The sequence below is a fragment of the Carassius auratus genome, chromosome 5 (genome assembly GCF_003368295.1).
Source record: "Carassius auratus strain Wakin chromosome 5, ASM336829v1, whole genome shotgun sequence".
NCBI lineage: Eukaryota > Metazoa > Chordata > Actinopteri > Cypriniformes > Cyprinidae > Carassius > Carassius auratus.
Window position 1 is genome coordinate 16,712,001 of NC_039247.1, and position 19,641 is coordinate 16,731,641.

The 19,641-nt window shown below is 37.8% G+C and overlaps 1 protein-coding gene and 1 pseudogene across 5 annotated transcripts in view; one reads left to right on the forward strand and one right to left on the reverse strand.

Annotated features, from left to right (window-relative positions):
- LOC113078698 (drebrin-like protein A) overlaps positions 1–13,884 on the forward strand; it is a 38,198-nt pseudogene extending 24,314 nt beyond the window's left edge.
- A 2,553-nt stretch (positions 13,885–16,437) lies between these two features.
- The window catches only part of LOC113078708 (rhotekin-like), a 68,673-nt gene continuing 65,469 nt past the window's right edge, over positions 16,438–19,641 (reverse strand). For 4 of the 5 annotated variants that reach the window (XM_026251044.1, XM_026251052.1, XM_026251049.1 and 1 more), the window contains 3 exons: positions 18,889–19,054; positions 18,696–18,800; positions 16,438–17,254 (listed from right to left, as the gene is read on the reverse strand). In XM_026251044.1, coding sequence (XP_026106829.1) covers positions 16,665–17,254; positions 18,696–18,800; positions 18,889–19,054 — 861 coding nt within the window. In that variant the 3' untranslated portion in view covers positions 16,438–16,664. Of the gene's footprint in view, positions 17,255–18,098; positions 18,190–18,695; positions 18,801–18,888; positions 19,055–19,641 lie in introns of all 5 variants that reach the window. The other variant, XM_026251054.1, reaches the window with a different exon arrangement.

Here is a 19,641-nt window from a genome sequence, read left to right on the forward strand (position 1 = left end):
ACAATATTTTGAGAAATTGCTCTTTGTGAATGCAATTGTCAAAAAAAAAAAAAAAAAAAAAAAAAAAAAAAAAAAATATATATATATATATATATATATATATATATATATATATATTTTTTTTTATTTTTATTTTTTTTCTAAAAGTTTCTTATCCTGTAATTTATAATTATAAACAACAAAAAATGTTTGTTATTTACTTGTACCCAGACTTGTCCCCATGGGCCAGCAGCTCCTGTATAATGTCCTGTGCGTGGCCCACTGCAAACGCCTGTGGAGAAAATTAATGTAAAAAAATACTTCCATAACCAAGGTCACTTAAAATGTGGGCAGTCATTGTTGTGTTTTATTTGAGGTCAACCATGCAACATTGATTTGTGAAACGCTTCTAAATCAGAGAGGATTACCAATTAAAGCTCAGACTGCCAACACTGTTCCTCTTAATATCAGATGAAGCAGAAAAATCTCACTTGAGTGTTGGAGAAAGACCAGCTCTGCTAATTACGTCAGACCTGTCCTGTTCTCCGGAGATTATCATTTTAATATGGGAAAAGAATGCAAGTGTTTCATAGTGGCTAAGGCATTTACTTTCATGTGGCAATTATTTCATGAAGAAGGTTTGGACCTCTAATTTTGTTCCTTTATTTCTCTCTGCCCTATGCCAGCTGGAGGTTTGGCAGAATTGGTTGGGAAATTTCACAGCAGCTGGCCAATGTATGGCCTCTGCAGGGTGGGACTTACAGAAACAGGACAACCACAGATTGTCATGGTCTGCTGGGTAAGTTCACAAGCAGAATCTGTATGTTTATATCAGTTTATATCAGCCATAACAAATCTATGCACACATACTACACTAAAATGTAGTGTCTGAGTCCTCTCGGGTCTTTACACAAACTACAAGTAGACAGGATCCTAAACTTTAGATCAAACTTCTGTCTTTCCCGTTTTATGGGGTGCTTCAAATATTTGTAGCTCTTATAACACATACTTCTGGATGAGGTCATTTAGCCTTGTTCTGATTGGATGTCAGATGTTTATACCAAGCTCCTATTGGTTGTTGCCGTGGGGTGTGAGCCTGAAGTGGTTCCTCATTGGTTGGAGCTGCCACATCATTAAACAGTCTGTGTTTAAGCGATGGGTGTGAGGCTCCTGTTGATGAGATGTATCAGTGGCTTCACATCACAAAAGGGCTTTGACCTTCAGACTTGTAGCTGAAGGAGCTCAAATACAGACGGGAACCTTCCTAATATCCATCATGGATCTGGCTGCCAAGGCGATAAGTGAGAATGTTGTGGTTGGGGTCAGAGGTGCCATCTGTAGCCAGTCAGGCATTGTATAGAGGAGGGGGACGTGGTCTCTGTGATCTGTTAACTGCAAGAGACTTTCTTGTGAATTAGACTGGTGCTCAAACATGGATGCATCAAACTGATGAAAAGTGACAATAAAGACTTTTACAACATTACAAAATAAAAATATATTTCAAATAAATGTTATTCTTTCTACTCGTCAAAAATTCCTGAAAAGATATTAAGCAGCTCATCTGTTTTCAACTTTGAAAGCGTAAGAGCACAAGAGCTTTCTTTCGGAAAAAAAAAAATCCTAAACTTTTGAATGGTAGCATCTTGAGGATGTTTAAAGGTGTCACCACATTATGTCATATAGCTTGTGGGTTTATATTTAGATGTTTATTTGAAAGCTTAGGTCTCTTAAATATAATAGAACTGTCACTTCTCGTCACTTCTCACACAATCTCTTCTGTCTACATCAAACAGGTCGGTAACAGTGTGGATGAGATCCGCAGAACTGAATGTGTCAGCCATGTGCCTGCCATCAAGACCTTCTTCAAGGTAAAAAAAACAAACAAAAACAAAAAAAACCCTTCGACATTGTCTAGCTGTCTGTGTATCATCTGCTTTCACATAATAGAGTTCCTGAGCAAAGTTTGAATAATGACAGCATTATAATCAGCAGGCTACTTTACTTGTCTGGATGATTCTTCTGACATCTTTCATAAATTAAACTCTTTAAACTTTCATAACTGCATTGTATTTCAGAATCCAAGGTATTTTAATAGTGTGCTGGTTTAAACCATCAATAATCATACAGCATATACTGCTGCAGCTGCATTTGGAGGCATTCAGACGTGGACTGAGTAAAATCGCTCCCTCATGCATACTGTACATTCATCCCATTTTTGTATACATGTACTTCCTGTGTTTGTATGGCTCCAGAATATTCTGCATCCTTTTTGTAAGACATCTGCACTCTCTCTCTTCATATCTCTGTGAAGGTGAGTCCTTTAAAGCTGAATACAAGACATATAGACAATGAATCTTGTAGGGGACGCCGTCATAAACACACAGGTTGTGCAGAGATTATTTGGTTATTATTTGGATATGGATGCTAGAAGAAATTCTGATTAAGATTGTTAGACGTGTCTAGTCAGAGCCTCTAATATATCACAGTTCATGCTTTCTGATTTAAATGGTGTACGTGATTTTATCTCTCTTACCTTGCAATTGCTATTTGAACGTACAGACTAAACCATTTTATATGAACACCCTCCATCCCCAAACATATGCATCCAATCCTTTTTATTATTTAAGTTTAAGTTTACATTTAATTCCGCATTGGCCTCTTTTTGGAATAGTGAGGAGTCATGAAAAGGTTAAGGGAAAAATGTTTTGTGTCTATTTGAATGAATGGGTGGAGTATGTAAAAAAGGCTCTCTGAAACCATAAGCCCTCCTAATATGTGTCCAAATGCACTCCTCTGTAATATTCTGAGATTTCCCTCTTTTAAATGGTTTTCTTCCTTTGCTATAGTATCTGTAAAGTGTTGGCTAGCAGCTTGGTGCCAGCTTTTATTGTAGTAAAGCTTTCCTCTCTTGTCACGTCCTATTGTTCTCCTGAACAGCCGAGCAGTGCCACTGACAGGCACCACACAGACTGACTGAGAAGAGCAGAAATTAAAGAGACAGACAAGGATAAAAGAAAATCTGCTTTTGTTTTGAGGAACGTCAGCGTTTATGAAGTTGTATATATCTTGTGATGCAAGTGTTTGCCTCTTCAAGCTGTCTTTGGATTTATTTGCTCCACCAGCCAGGCGATGTTGCTTTAACATTACCATATTTTTCAGATGGTTTTATGAAATAGTCAGACATGTCTGGGACATTTTCAATGCCTTATAAAGACATTGCCCGGTCAGCTTCGCAGGCATGCCAAGAATGCTGTTTATTTAATTCTCAGTTTTTCTCTCTCTTTTGAGATCGACATCCTTTATGACCTTGTATTGTTTCGTTCATCCACAATGTGTGCTTGTGTGTGATAAAAGTCAGAATGAGTGGGTTACAAAAGTGTTTTTGATTATATTTCCATTCTAATTTCAATCTTGTTGTTATTTTTATGTTGATTGATGGTTGTTTAAGCAGATGAATTTTGTTAGGTTATGTAAGGCTGGGATTTTAGTTTTATAGCGTGGGAGAGGCTGAGCCCCCAAACCAACTGGAGCACATACTGAATGAGACCGGACCCTGTTATAACCTTAAAATCAGACAGCCGGAGACAAGCTGTCAGAGGCATTTACAGCATTCTGCCTCAACATTCCTCTAAATGAATGATAAGGGTTTCTAAATTTGGATTAAGGAATCTGCAAAATCTCCAGTGTGTGACAAAGCCATAGTCAGTGACAAATATGCAAACCTTTGTCCTCTTGCATATCTTTTATCTTTTAATTAGGCTGGCAGGGATAGTTCACACAAAAAAGTAGGACAAAACACTGAAACATTCTTTAAAATATTGTTTTATGGTTGCCAAAAGAAAATAAGTCATGGGGTTTATGAGGGGCGTGTAAATGATGACAGAATATTAATTTTTTTAGGTCAATTATCCCTTTAAGTAATTATTAAAAGCAACAACACCCATTTTGTGTTTTCCTGCTCTCTAGTCCAGGCCTAGTCTCCAAAGACATTCAGTCATGGGGAACTAAACCCAACTCATTTATCATAGTGTGCAGTACGTCTTGACTTCTGGGATGTGCCTTCAGAGTATCAGTAACAAGACGAGCTGCAATACAGTCTAAATCCCTCATGTTACTCCTCCCTGCTTCCTCCATTAATCACTCACAATTTGTATTGTCTCTTCATGACGAGTCTGTGCTAGTAAGGGCTGTGATGTGTGCATAATGACTAGTCAGCTCTTTAAAGGCTTCCAAAAAATCAAACCAAATCAAAAGTGGTAAATAAGCCATCAGGGTAGATGTTTAACATGCATTAGTCATCAGTGATGACAATTAATCCCAATTTATGAATGACACAATTCAAGACTATAAGACTTGTGATTCCCATCCTGGGGTGTGTGGTAAACTTCAAAAGATTTTGATTTTGATTGGTTAAATAATTTCTGAATAATTTTCTTTTTTTAAAGCATAAAAATTTTGTTTTATTATAAATGTCTTTACTGTCGCTTTTTATCATTTGAATACATCCTTAAAGGGTTATTTCACCCAATAATCATTAATGACTGACCCTCATGTTGTTCCAAAGCCGTGAGACCTCCGTTTATCTTTGGAACACAGTTTAAGATATTTTAGATCTAGTCTGAGAGCTCTCAGTCCCTCCATTGAAGCTGTGTGTACGGTCTACTGTCCATGTCCAGAAAGGTAAGAAAAACATCTTCAAAGTAGTCCATGTGACATCAGAGGGTCAGTTAGAATTTTTTGAAGCATCAAAAATACATTTTGGTTCAAAAATAGCAAAAACTACAACTTTATTCAGCATTATCTTCTCTTCTGGGTCTGTTGTGAGATTTCAAAACACTGAAGTGTAGTGATATCCGGATCGCGAACGAATTATTTGATGTAACCGGATCTTCTTCAACCAGTTCACCGAATCGAACTGAATCGTTTTAAACTTAAGCTGTTAACTTTTTTTATGTGGCTGACACTCCCTCTGAGTTCAAACAAACCAATATCCCGGAGTAATTCATTTATTCAACCAGTTCACTGATTTGAACTGAATCGTTTTAAAGATTGACTCGTTCTCGTTCAAGAACAGTTTCTGTCCGACTCGAGAACCGAGGAGCTGATGATACTGCGCATGTGTGATTCAGTGTGAAGCAAACTGACACACAGCGGATCTGAACTGAACTGATTCTTTTGGTGATCGATTCTGAACTGATTCTGTGCTAATGTTATGAGCCCAGGCAAACCGAAGGCTTAAATGAAGGGCAATCATCGCAAATGACGCCAAAACGTTGAGTGCAAAAGAACCGGTGAACCGTTTTCTTCAACCGGTTTATTGAATTGAACCGTCCGAAAGAACTGGTGTTCCGAAAACCAATGCAACTGGTTCTTGACTCGTGAGCGTAGTACTCATGAGTACAATCTTTTGTTCGTTATCTGGCTCGGCTCGGTGTTCATCTTCAGTTCTCTCTTCACAGCAGTTCAGTAAGTGTACTGTTTGAGTAAATGAATTACCCCGGAATATTGGTTTGTTTGAACTCAGAGTGTCAGCCACATTAAAAAAGTTAACAGCTTAAGTCATTTGTGGATTAATGCTTATGCGAAACGTTTCAAACGATTCCGTTCATTTTTGTGAACTGGTTGAAGAAGATCCGGTTACATCAAATGATTTGTTTGTGAACAAATATCACTACACTTCAGTGTTTTGAAATCTCACAACAGACACGGAAGAGAAGATAATGCTGAATAAAGTTGTAGTTTTTGCTATTTTTGGACCAAAATGTATTTTCGTTGCTTCAACAAATTCTAACTGACTCTCTGATGTCACATGGACTACTTTGATGATGTTTTTCTTACTTTTCTGGACATGGACAGTATACCGTACACACAGCTTTAATGGAGGGACTGAGAGCTCTCGGACTAAACCTAAAATATCTAAAATAAAACTGTGTTCCGTCTCACGGGTTTGGAACGACATGAGGGTTTAAAGACATAATTTTGATTATTGGGTGAACTAACCCTTTACTGAAATGTAAAAAAATATGAACTTCTTACAAAAAAATGAAATCTCACTGACCCTAAATGTTTGAATGGTAACAGCACTGATCTGTGGTGAGGTATCAGTATAGTGTGACAGTGAGCTGCAGGCTTTGGCGAGGTGTGTATGGGAGAGCGTCTGTCCTCGGTGCTGTTAATACTGGCATCAGTGTTCATCAAGCCCTGGGGCTAACTACATGTCAAGGGACTCATCTAAAGCAAGTAATAACAGAGAATCAAGTCATTTAACTCCTCCCAAGCAGAAAAAAGGGATAGAAGAGATAAAAGAAGGGAGGAGAAAATTTGCTCAATTTGAACCTAATGTTCTGTAGATAAAGTCTTTCCAGTCACTGAAAAAGCTAAATTGGTCCTGACTTGTTCAAGCTCTTGTGCATGTCAGAGAAATGTGGAAAGAGGGCTGAATGTAGTGGTATGTTAATCCATTGAAAAGCTGTGGGTTTTTTTGGGGGGTTGGAGCCCAATCCGGCACTCACAAGGCCCTCTGGCACAATGTCTATCATCACAGAGGCGCAATGCTCTTCTACTCCTTTCTCTCCAACAAAACAGATCGCTCTGTCTTACACTAGAATCACTGTGATCTGAGGTGTTTTGTTGAGCAGTGATTAACTGTGGTATTCTGTAATATAAATCCTCAGAGGATCTTCAGAGCTGGAGATGGAAGCTGATGACAGGAAAATGCCGTATAAGGGAAAATGTAGTATGAAGACATGCTTATACATTCTTACATCCTGCCTCTGATGTACAACAGAAAATAATTCAGACCCTTAGTCTGTTCTCTCTATCACACATTTAGTTCTCACTATTTTTTTTAATTGTGGGAATTTTTCATTATTTGAAAAAATAATGTTTATATTCAAAGTTGTTTTTAAACCGAATGAGGTAAATGTTAAGAAAATTAGTAGCAAGTAGGGCTGCACGTTTTCAAGTTTTTCATTAACCGTTAACCGAGGCCCTTAGCGGTTAATAATCGGTTAACCATAGTGTGCGCCAGGGTTTCCGTTGTCCGGTAATTTCCAGACATTGGCCAAAAAAAAAAAAAAAAAAGAAATGTCCGACAAAATTTAATCTCTCCGGTCAAATTGTCCTATTAAAACTACCTAATAATCCCGCCCACTAACACAATCTGTATTTGAGAATAAGCCTAAAATGTATAAAGCAAATATACACCGACCTTTGGCTATGTTATAAATAAAGGAACAGGCTCTAGTAATGGTTATGTAACTTTCCGTGTTTAGGCGAAGGTAACAAGCAGGCTCCGCGGCCGCCTCGCTAAGGCTATGACTATGATATGTTTGACAGGTACAATATTTGAAAATCGATAATTATTTTTTTTAATTACATTTATATCTGAATTTATGTCAACCTATAGACTTTCAAATATCAAAATGTCATGAATTAATATGTATTTGTGTACAAAATGACATATAAACATATTTTCCTATTATATTTTGCCTGGAAACGCTTCCAACAAGGCGTCAGTTCTATTTCTAGCATGCACGCGTCGAGCCGCGCCTGAGCCGCGCGTCTCACGCAGGCAGTCGGCAAGCTCTAACCTGTTAACATGGGAGCCGAATTAAAAACAGACACGCCACGCAGCTGAGATGCTTTCGCTCATCGCCACGCATTCAGTGAGACCTGACCGGCCTAATGATGCCCGGGTGTTGGCTGTTGAGATTACAACAACGAGGTTGTACTTGAAGTATGTCTAAGCACTGTATTGCAATACTTGCATTTTGCCCCGTCACTCTCAATTTTAAAGTGCTCCAACGCTGTACTTTTTTTTGCCCGCTTCATATTAGAAAAATGACTTCTTCTTGTGGACATTACAAATGTCTGGGAGCGCTCTGGCGGTCTCTGGTGGTGCAAAAATGTATTACAACTAAATTCAATGCACGCCATTGACGTCACTTAACCGAGCAAAATGTTTCACTCGGTTACGCAATTTTTAACGGTTAATCGGTTAACCGGTTAACCATGGACACCCCTAGTAGCAAGTAGTGATTTTTTTTTGTTAGTTTTGTTGTCTTGCCTGCTACAGCAAGGCCCTTAATAAATATTAACAGCAAAAAAAAAAAAAAAAATGAAAAAAAAAAGTAATAATAATGAGACTATTGTGAACTTTTTCCAGTACAAAAGCTGGTAAGCTTGTTGGTCATCGAAAAAAAAAATACTCTTAGCTCTTTATTTATTTTCTTCACAGACCCCACAAAGGAAGACAAATTGCTGTGCACAATATTATCAGAGTAATATTCAGTCCTTAATATAAATGCAATAAAACAGCCGATGCAATGAGAAACAAACTTATCTAAAATTGCTGTGTTGAAAACTGTGTCCAAATGTAGCAGCTTCGACGATGTTATCAGTAGTTTTTACTCTCTTGATGTTTGATGTTGATGTCACTACAGGAAGCTCAAGTATTTATTACAGCCTCAGAGCAAGATGAGGTGACGGAGGAGCAGATAACAGCTGCTTTTGCAAAGATTCGACCTCCAATGGAGAGGCTGAGGAGAACCTCGAGGACGATGGATGAGGAGGAGACTGTGGTAAGTTACCACAAAAAAAACAAAAAAAAAAACAGACTTGGCTGGGCATAAGAGCTTCCTTAATTAAAATAGGAGAAGTCTGTTTCTCACTAGAATTGATTGATACACATGGTTAAGAGGTCTAATTGTCTCTCACTGATGTGTTTCATGTCATTTTGAGTCTTTCGTTGCATTTGTGTGCCACACCCACAGGGTACAAACTACAAGAAGACAAATGCTGCCATGGAGATGAGACGGATTAACAGAGACTCCTTCTGGGCACGAGCGGAGGTACAGCTGAACTGTGTTTACAGCTGGATTCTCACTTAACAGCCTGTGTGTTCCCCAAAGTGCTGCAGAAAAATGTAAAACAGTGATATAAATATATGCAAGACATGTAAGAGATAATGTACAATCAACCAGCCATCATACAAAAATATTTGATTCATATTTAATATTTGCAGTTGACCAGAATCAAAGTACTCTGTGTACTCATTTGTAGTAATGATTTAAAATCAGTTCATTTGCACAAACCTCTTGTTCAGACTCAAGTTATTAATAATGCTATTCAGATGTAGTCCATCATAAATGAGTGTCATATGATGTGTGTGCTAGCGTGAGGAGGAGGAGAGAAAGGAGGAAGAACGTCGGAGGACTGTAGAAGAGCGACGGCGCTGGGAGAGAGAACGAATTCTACAGGAAAAAAAGAGGCTGAAGAGAGGGAGAGAAAGATGAGCGAAAAGCTACAGATGATTGAAGAACAAAAGTTTGTCAAATCCACCTGATAAAACCCACTTCTGTCTGAAGGTGATTTAATTACAGTGTTTCAGCTTAAACTTCCTGTTGGGTGTTTTTCGCAGAAGGATCCAGGCTCAGCTTGAGGAAGAGGCTGAAAAAGAGGAAAAAGCGAGATGGGTGAATTTATTAATGAGTTTATTCAGTTTCTTTTACTGAGAGGTTGTAAGCTTTTCAACATGTTGTGGTTTAAGGATCTTATGGAGTCATAACCGGTAACAATATTGGCTTCTTTGTGTAATTGACAGGAGCAGCAGAAGAGGGAGCTCGAGGAGGACATGAGGGCCCGGCTCAGACGCAGCGAGTCCATTGAGAAAGCAGCAGTGAGTTTTTCCCCCTATTTTGGGAATAATCCAGATCCAGCTAGTACAACCCAAAGTAAACCTAGTCTAGTCCCTGCACAGGACTACATTTACTAGACTAGAATTAACACACAACTTTGTTACGGTCAGTAAGATCATGAGTTCCAAACACAAAATGAAGTGGTTTTCAGAGGAAAAATAAATAACTTTCAACTAACCATATAATCAGGCGTCTTAAGACACTGGGGTATATTTGTAGCAATAGCCAAAAAAACATTATAAGGGTCAAAATTATAGATTTTTCTTTTATGCCAAAAATCATTAGGATATTAAGTAAAGATCATGTTCCATGGAGATATTTTTTTAATTTTCTACCGTCAATATATCAAAACGTAATTTTTGATTAGTAATATGCATTGCTAAGGACTTAATTTGGACAATTTTAAAGGTGATTTTCTCAATATTTTTATTTTTTTGCACCATCATATTCCATATATCAAATAGTTGTTTCTCAACCAAATATTGCCCTGTCCTAACAAACCATACATCAATGGAAAGTTTATTTATTCATCTATCTGATGATTTATACATCACAATTTTGAAAAATTGACACTTAAGACCAGGGTCACATATGGTTTAATGCTGAACACAAAGTGACTTGTGCTTTGAATTACTGGCTTGAACTACTGCGAAACATGAAACCAATTTAACTTGTTATATTTTTTCTTCATGGTATTGATCATTTTGCACAGGTGAATGTTGCCTCTTTAGTGCATGGTAATATTAATAAATTTCAGTGTTTCATTATGAAGACAATTTTGTTTTACATTTGCATTCAAAAATCTTGGTTGAGTCACCAATGTATGTATGAAGCAAAAGCAGTCGAGACCCACTGCTTGACATCTCCTTCATGGCTATTCTTTTATCAACACTACCACATTTTTGCTAGATTGAATGATGTTTCTTCTTTTGGCCTGTAGGAGGCAGCAGCACTTGTTTCCCAGCGCACCATCAATCCCAGAGAGTTTTTCAGGCAGTTATCGGCATCCTCGCAAAATTCTTCAAGCCCTGGTTCACCACGTTTAGGTAAACCTGACCTTCAGAAGCCCTTTAACTTTTTCAGTTTCCAGTGTTTATTGCATTCACTTGAGGTCTGTTTGACTTATGTTTATGTTCGGGTGCTTAGGGAAATCTCCATTCCGTCGCTACCAACGCAGTTTAACAGACACAGCCTTCATCTTTGAAAGGGCCAATTCCACTTCTGGTTCCACATCCCCTCTCAGTCCGTCTGCAAGGTCTCCGTTCTCACGCAGCCAATCCACATCCTCCAAATGTCCAACGTCCCCACTTAGTCCACCATACCGGACGATCCCCTCACCACAGCGCCCTCAGACATCTCCTCCCACATCACCTTCCCCATGCTCTGTCCCACCAGTATCACCTCTTCCCAGTCTGCCTGTCTCCAGAGCCCCTCCACTCCACCGGCCACCTCCTCAAGCCCCAGTCCACCATCCAGCTTCCCCTGCATCTCCACAGCTGCTGGATAGTCAAGAGAAATCAGTGTCTCACAACTATGACATCAGTGAAGAACTTGCTGTCAGAACAGAACGTCCTCCAGCTTCACTCACAGAAAACCCACTGCACACTATGGGTAAGTTAACTTAGGGTCCTCTAACAACAGTAAAGGTCTAAGTGGTCTTACAGATTGAATCATCTTGACACTTTCTTCTCTCCAGAGCTTGTAACCAGCTCTAGAGACCTGTGTGAACCAAAACCAGGAGTGGACTTCACTGCCAAGGCTGTGCTTGTCGAAGAAGACGAAGAAGAGGTAGAGGAACTAAAGGAACCTTCAGCCTTGTCAACTCCACCTTCAGATACACATATCACCACAAACTATGAAGAAGCAGTAGAAGAGCCTGAGGATGTGCAGACTCTCATCAGCCCCCTGGTGGAGGTTGAGGAACTAGAGGAACCACAGTCAGAGTCTGAAGAGGAACCTGAGGAGCAGCCTGCTGCAGAATCTGAGGAATTACAGGCAAATGTGGACCATTTAGAACCTGAAGAGCCCAGACATGTGGTACCAATCACAGATGATGAAGTTGAGGAGGACCTACCAGAGAGCCAAGGTGATGAGAACAGAGATGTAATGGGAAGAAATGCAGAATGTGTCTATGGGTGGGATGTCATTGATATGTTTCTCGTGCTGTGTGTCCAGAGTCATGTGTGAATGCCTCAGAGTATGATGTGATGAATGAAGAAGGTGGATCCGAATGTGGCAGACCACTGAATGGCACAGGTAATGAGCTCAATAGAGCTACCAGTCTTTCAAGTTCTCCCAAACACAACAGAATAAACAACAAATGAAAACTATATGTGTTCTAAAATCAGCTCAAAATATCAAGCATGTTTGATATCCTCTGACTGGATGGGATCACAGTCGGAAGATTATTTTGGTAAATCTTCCTACTCTTGATGGCCAAAAATAGTACTAGGGGAAGTGCTAACTCGTCCAGAGAGCAGATCTGGGTAAAAGCTATGTAGTGTATTCCAGCCTTGCGTTGTCAGGTTTTGTTGTCTCTCGTGTGATGAATGTATAGATATGTGAATATTGAACATCTTGTTTTGTTTTTAAGTAGAGGATGTTGATATGTCTGAGCGGCACTGTTATACAGTTAATCGTGAGGAGGAAGATGACAATGAAATCCAGACGGAGGTGGTGACTGAGAATGGCAAAGTACATAGTACATGAATCGTCATTAATATTAATGTGATGAAAAAAGAAAGGAAGTATTAAAACCTGTTGTTTCTTCTCATTGCAGTCATCACCAGAAAGACTTCTGCGTGTGAGAGCGTTATATGACTACCAAGCAGGTTAGTGTTGCTTGCTTCAACAGCAGTGCTTTGTAATTTATGAAGATATCCTTTGAAACGTCTCTGTTCTCCACAGAGGACGACACTGAGCTCTCATTTGAACCGGGTGACATCATCAGTGATGTGGAAACAGTCGACAAGGCATGGTGGAGGGGCTCCAGCAAAGATGGACGCCAGGGGCTCTTTCCTGCCAACTATGTAGAGACCATCTAAAGACTTTTCCTTTTCCTCATCCCTTTTTACCAATTCTCAGGGACCAAGAACCACAAAACCTGGTCTATGAGGATGTACCATGTACTCTGAGACTAAGAGACACAGGAAAAGGGTTGGAAGTGTAGCGTTCACAATGATTTCTTTTGCTCCAAAACAAGTAGCCAAAGTCGACATGGGAGACTTTAGTGATCATCAACTGCCAGACTGAGGATTTTCACTTGATTGGACACAAATGATCAATTTATTATTTAAACATTACATCATTTATTATTTTACATACCGTTGTTACTGTTACCATTACTAAATGATACCAAAGGTGGTGGAGGTGTCTGCTGAGAACTGATTTCAGTTTATGTTGAGGCCGTTACGCATAAATCCTGCTCATAGTCACATGTCAGTTGGTCCCAAGTTTATAAATGTTTTGGTTTTGGTTTTTTGAGAACTAGTACTACAGGTATGTCATCGTACCAGTAAAACGTGTTGATAATGTTGGTCTAATTCTTGTAACATGTCATGTTTTTTTTAAAGCAGATATGTGTTTACAGCCTTCTGAATCACATACCTGTCATGCCTGCATACATACATGGTTAAAAAATGATGGTAAAAAAAAAAAAGAGTGTAATATTACAAGCAGATAGCCTTAAGACTGAGCTTGGCAGCCGTTACATGTTTTTAAATGCTCTGAACCTTCCGTCAAAATTTAATTCTTCTATCTTTCTACCGTTTGAAAGTTTGGGGTGAGCAAGATTTTGTTTCAATGTTCACTCCTGTGAAAATGCTATCAGATACACTTGGTTTTTCTATGTAATTTATTTATATCTGACTAAGAACATGGATATTGTTCCTTCTAGAGAGTCTAATCCATTTAACTTTTGTAACCTGATTTGAGTAAAGTATGTCATTTTCCAGTTAACAAAGTTCTTCTGACCAAACAGTAGAAGAATCTCCAACACATTTAACTTACTCTGTGCTCTGTTGTAATGAACGATGAGGTTTTTGTTTTTTCCACATTCTGAAATAATGGTTTTATGTTTTTGATCTGTTCAATAGCCAGTATACTGCCTTATACTGCCTATATATCAACATGAACTGCAAGAAACCATATTCACTACTTGTGTATTAATGCATGAGATCATATTAAAGGGATTCACTTTACTGGGTCACAATGCGTTTACTATCTTGAATATTTAGTAAAGTAAAATCGTTTGACACATGCACTGTAAGAAACAAGAGAATTACACACACATACACACGAAAATGCTGTTTACTTTTAATTTTGGTCATTCTTTACAATAAATTGTTCTTGTACGTAAATCTTCTAGTTTGTCCAAAGACATGCAGCCTGCTGAAGTGACACTTAACCTCCAGTTTAACACTCAATGTTTTCTACCAGGATCATTAGAGCTTTACTCGTCTGATAAAATGTCAATATAATTTTATTTATAAAAAAAAATTAATATGGTGAAATACAACTTTAATAAAAGCACAAAAATGAAAATTACAAAACTTTACAAGAACAAATAGTGTTTAAATGAATTTACAGTTTTTAAATACAAGTCAGTGGCCCTTCGAGTGAGAACTGTTCATTTTGTAGCATCGTAGTACTACCAGGACAAAACTTTCTCTACTAATTCTGAGAGTCTGGTATTTCTATACTTCATACTTTCTAATATTTATGTAATTAAAAAAAAACATTTCTCCATTTCTTCATGTTAAAAAAATAAAATAATACAATACATGTTTGGATACCCAATATACTATGCAGATCATTTTTTAAATGATAATTTTTATGGCAAGATGGACTGTAATTACACTCCTGAGGTTTTACTGAAATAACAATAAAAATAATCTAGACTTGCATTATGGTAAATATTGCATATATATATTTGTCTTCAAGCAAATGTGCACTTTATCTGAGCTGGAAGATGCCACCTGACACTGAAAAATTCACAAAGTTAGAAGCACACAAAGTGCTTGACAAAACTGACTTGCAAGCAAACAAAGAAAAAAAAACCTCTTCAAATAATGCATGTACCGCTGACGTTAATGAAATCTAGAATGCACAGTTAACATTGAGCTCTTGTCACTTTGCATAGTAGTGCCTTGGCTACCCTTCTCAATCAGACAGGCTTTTACTGCAATGGCTCAAAACGAAGGAGCATTAAAATGTTCACCTTCCAGCCACATTTCATTGCTTGTGCTGAATCCTAGTTAATGTGCATCCTGATGTTTTACTTTCTGACTGACGGGTTCACATCTGCTGAGTGAGATAAGGTATGTACAGTAATCCTGAGGTCATTCCAGTCACAGGTAGTAAACATAAACCAGTTGCATTATATCCCATTTGCATATATACTGAAGCCATGCGCAGAGAATGTCATGAACTGTAACAGATATTATAGCAGATATTATACAATTCTAGATGTACCTTTCCTCAGGTTTCACAAAAAGAAATGCATAGTACTTTTGAAAAATATGACTCGAATAATGCACTGTTGAGATGAGACTGGATTCACATCAGTAGCATAATAAAAGCTGTTCAGTTTCACATAGAGCGTGTCTCCGTATGAGGCTAGCCATGCTAAGATCCCATGACCAGCAAAATCCTGCTGGCTTTAACTCAGTAGCCCTTCTATTGTTAGACACTTTTGATCAAAGTTTCAATTAACCGTGGCTGACTGCAAAGAGAGCAGATCTGTTACCATACATTTCTGCAAACAAAAGAATGATGCTTTTGTGCGAGACTGGATCCGAAACACAAGTTGTTAGTGTATATCCAAAACAACTATATAGCACAACATCAACTAAAGTGACCGTGTGAGCCTTGACAGGAAGTCGGTTATTGTAAATGTCCTTAATTACATGATTAATAATTTTAAAAAGATGCAGAATTTAAATTGATATTATCCAACTTTCTTCTTAGGGTGCAGTGGCACTTATTAATAAAGTGAAATTCATCAGCGTTAAGCTAATTTCACATGCAAAAGTTTATTAATACAATGTCTCCAAGATCATTAATCCTGAATACACTAGTGTTCAAATGTTTGGGATCAGTGATATATATATATATAGATATTATGAACTTTAATTCAGAAAGCGTGCATTAAACTGATTAAAGCAAAGACATTTATAATGTTACAAAATATGCTGCTCTTTATCAAAGAATACTAAAAAGTTTATCAGTTTCCAACAAAAATAATAAGCAGCATTGTTTTCAATGCTGGTAATAATAAGAAATGGTTTTGAGCACCAAATCAGCATATTATAATGATAACATAAAGAAGCTGAAGATTCAGCTTTGCCATCGCAGAAATAAATTAGATTTAAAAATATTTTAATATTGGAAACAGCTATTTTAAATCTTAATAATATTTCATAATATTACTTTATTTTGGATCAAATAAATGCAGCCTTGGTGAGCATTAAAAACTTAAAACATTCTCAAAAACATTTAAAAATCTCACATATATCTGCTTCAATCCAGTCTAAAAACACTGGACCAGGAATCTGTCTCACATGAAACAACTACACTCTCAAAACATCCACAATAATGAGCCTTTCATGAAGAGACAGTCTGTACTGCTATATATGTATATGTATGTATATATATATATATATATATATATATGTATATATGTATATATATATATATATATATATGTATGTATATATATATATATATATATATATATATATATATATATATATATATATATATATATATATTAGTAGTGTATTACATAACTATTAGTACTGAATTCCCATTGTGGAGGCTTTTTTAAAAGGCAGAATTTATAAATTTACATTTATTTTTGATGTTGCTCTCCATTATTATGTAAAGAAAATGCAATGACGGACACATGAGCTCAGGTATTCCAGTGTTTTCCAGGGGGACACAGGAAGATGTGATGGCTCTGACAGTAACCAGAGGAAGTCTGAACAGCTACACCTGACTCTGGAGCCAGTTCCTGGGGTCTAGCTTGGCTCTCAGATTCCTCAAGCTACGGCGTGCACCGGACGGTCTGGAAAAGCCCAGGTCTGATTCTTGACTGTTGCTTCCCTCACTGGAGCTGCTGCTGGAAGTGGAACTAGAGCAGAACAGAGCAGTCTGAGTGGGGCGAGGAGACCCAGAGCCGGCGGTGGGCGGCTGGCAGTTGCACCGGAAGCCACCGTAGCCCCGACCGCGCAGAGTGGAGAGCTTGGCGTCCAGGGAGAGGGTACGGGGGCGGAAGCGACCCGAGGAGGAAGAGGTGTCTGGGGACCATGCCTGGCGGAAGCAGGGGCTGACACTGACGGGACTGTCGCTGTCTGAGGTCAGACTGGCGTTGGAGGAGAGAAGGCCGGGTGTGCGGTGACAGGGACTGGGTGAGTGGGGCGGAAGGTGCTGATGGTTGTGAGGGGATCTCGGAGGATCTTCATCAAACAAGGACATCCAGTGAGGAGGAGATCCGAGCTGGGCCCTCAGCTCAAACTCTTCAATACGACGAGCCAGGATGTCAGTGACTGTCCCAATGTCATCAGACGTGTCAATAACTGTGATGGAAGAGAAACAGTAGCCATAATGAAAACCATTTTTTTCCCAAAAAAAGCTGAATAAATGTATTTTTCTGACAGCTGATTTTGAGTAACAAGCTTCATTTTTATACTCTTTCGATAAAACATCCAACATGTTTTTTTATTATTGCTTTCAGACAGTGGGACATGTTTTTGTAACTTGTGACCACTGAACTTTTTTTTACAAATAAAGAACTGACAACCTCATTGTTGGAATCTGATGAAATCTTATGAAAGCATATTTTATTATAATTAAAATAAAATTAGTCAAATTAAAACCATAAAATTACACAAAACAAAAACTCTTAAAATAGGCACAATTGAAACAATATGCAAAAAAAAAAAAAGAGTAAAAACAAAATAATTTACAAAAAAGTCAAAATAAATTAGTAAATATACAAAATAATAAAAAGTTTTATTTTTAGTTATTTATTTAAAATTTATTTCATTATTATATTTTCCTTTTTTAGAATAAAATTAAATAATTGTTGAATAAAATAAGTAAAAATAAAACAAAAAAACTAAAACAATGGAAAAAATTTAATTACTCCGTTGTTGGGTTTATTTTGATCATTTTATACTTTTATTAATGATTAATAACAAAAAAGTACAAATTATAAAATGTATATCTACTATGGTGTCCTCTTATAATAATGATAATAATAATAGCTTAGCGCATTATTAATTTGATTTATACAAGCCGTATTTGAAATCTACATCAAGGAAAAGTTGTTGGTCAAAAAAGGTTGGGCTCATGTGGGACAGTAGCATCGTATGAGGAGAGAGCGTGAGGTCAGGTCACTTCTCATCACAGATCCTTCACCTGTCATTGTAATAGGAGGAGAGCAGAGCTCGGATCTCAGCAGAAACAGGGTTATCCTGCAGCAAAAGCCCCTCACCGGATGCAGGGGCCACTGAGGAGGGGGGGTCAGCAAAATGGATGAGGGGCCAACACATGCAGGATTGTGGGGAGGGCATGGGAATGAGGGTTTATATAGCAACCAAATAATGATACAGTGGTCGGGGAATGTATGGGATGGATGTTTGGATTACAAATATAAGGCATGAAATCAGGAAAATACAAGAGTGCATGAAAAATCAACAGGAACAAAGTGAAAGAGGAGGGGGGAAACAGACATGAAAACAACAGTGAAGGGACAGATATAAAAACCACAGAGAAAATAAGAAAGAGAAGAAAAGAGAGAAAAGACTGTCAGTTTGTCAGAAACAGCAAACTTGTCATTTAGCAGTTAAAGGAGATAAATTGATAAAGAGAAAGACTCAGATCTGACAGAGGACGAGGACATGCAGTTTACTCCACACATCATCATTAGACTCACAGTCTTTACTGAAAATCTAGAGCTTAAAACTCTCCTCCAGCCCCTGTGAATGTGTAAAAAAGGTGTCTGAATGCACTCACCCATCTCATGGTACAGGGCGCCCTGCTTCGGCGTGACTATAGCAGGTTTGCGTGGCGAAGGCAGCTCGATCTTCATCAGGTCGTCACAGCACTGCCTCCACTGGCCTGCAGAGGGCGCAAGCAGCTCAGTCAAAGCATTGTAATGTACAGTCTTGTGTGGCTTACTCAGAAATGTTCGAGTTTATGGACTGACTCATATCATAGAACTGCTGCCAGAAGGCCTCCATCCAGAGCTGTGTGTCCTCTCTGCTGTCCGCCGCTAGTGTGTGCGTCACTTCCTCTCCTCCATACTGGTTAGAGATACAGATATTCTGTGCCTTGCTGTGAGGATCCTTCTCTGCGGCCCGGATTCTCGTCTCCTGAGATGGAGAAACATGAAATTTTTAAATACTAAACAACATATATAATATAATATACACTACAGTTTGGGTTAGTAGGATTTTTATACATTATTTTCTTTAAAGAAGTATCTTAAAATCCTAAAATATTGTTAAATATTACTACTATTTTCAAACTGTCACTACTGTTAAATACAACTACTACTACTACTACTACTTAACATGTGTTTTTTATTTCCATATATTTACAAATTCAAAGATATAAAAAAAACAAAATGTTGAAAACAGGTGTGCTGCATTATAATTTTTTTATGAAAACTGTACTACTTTTTTTTAGGATTCTTTGATTAATAAAAAGTTGTCTGAAGATCAGTATGTCTGAAATCGAAATCTTTTGTAACAAAATCTATATTGTAATTTCTGATCAATTTAATGTGTCCTTGCAAAAGTATTCATTTCTTTAAAAAAAAAAAAAAAATCTTTCTGATTTAAAATTCAGTGCAAAATAAATGTATGCTAATTTAAAGACAAAAATATAGGTAACGGTTGACTGCTCACACATTATTTATGCATACTTAAAAAAAACACCAATAACAATATCAACTATA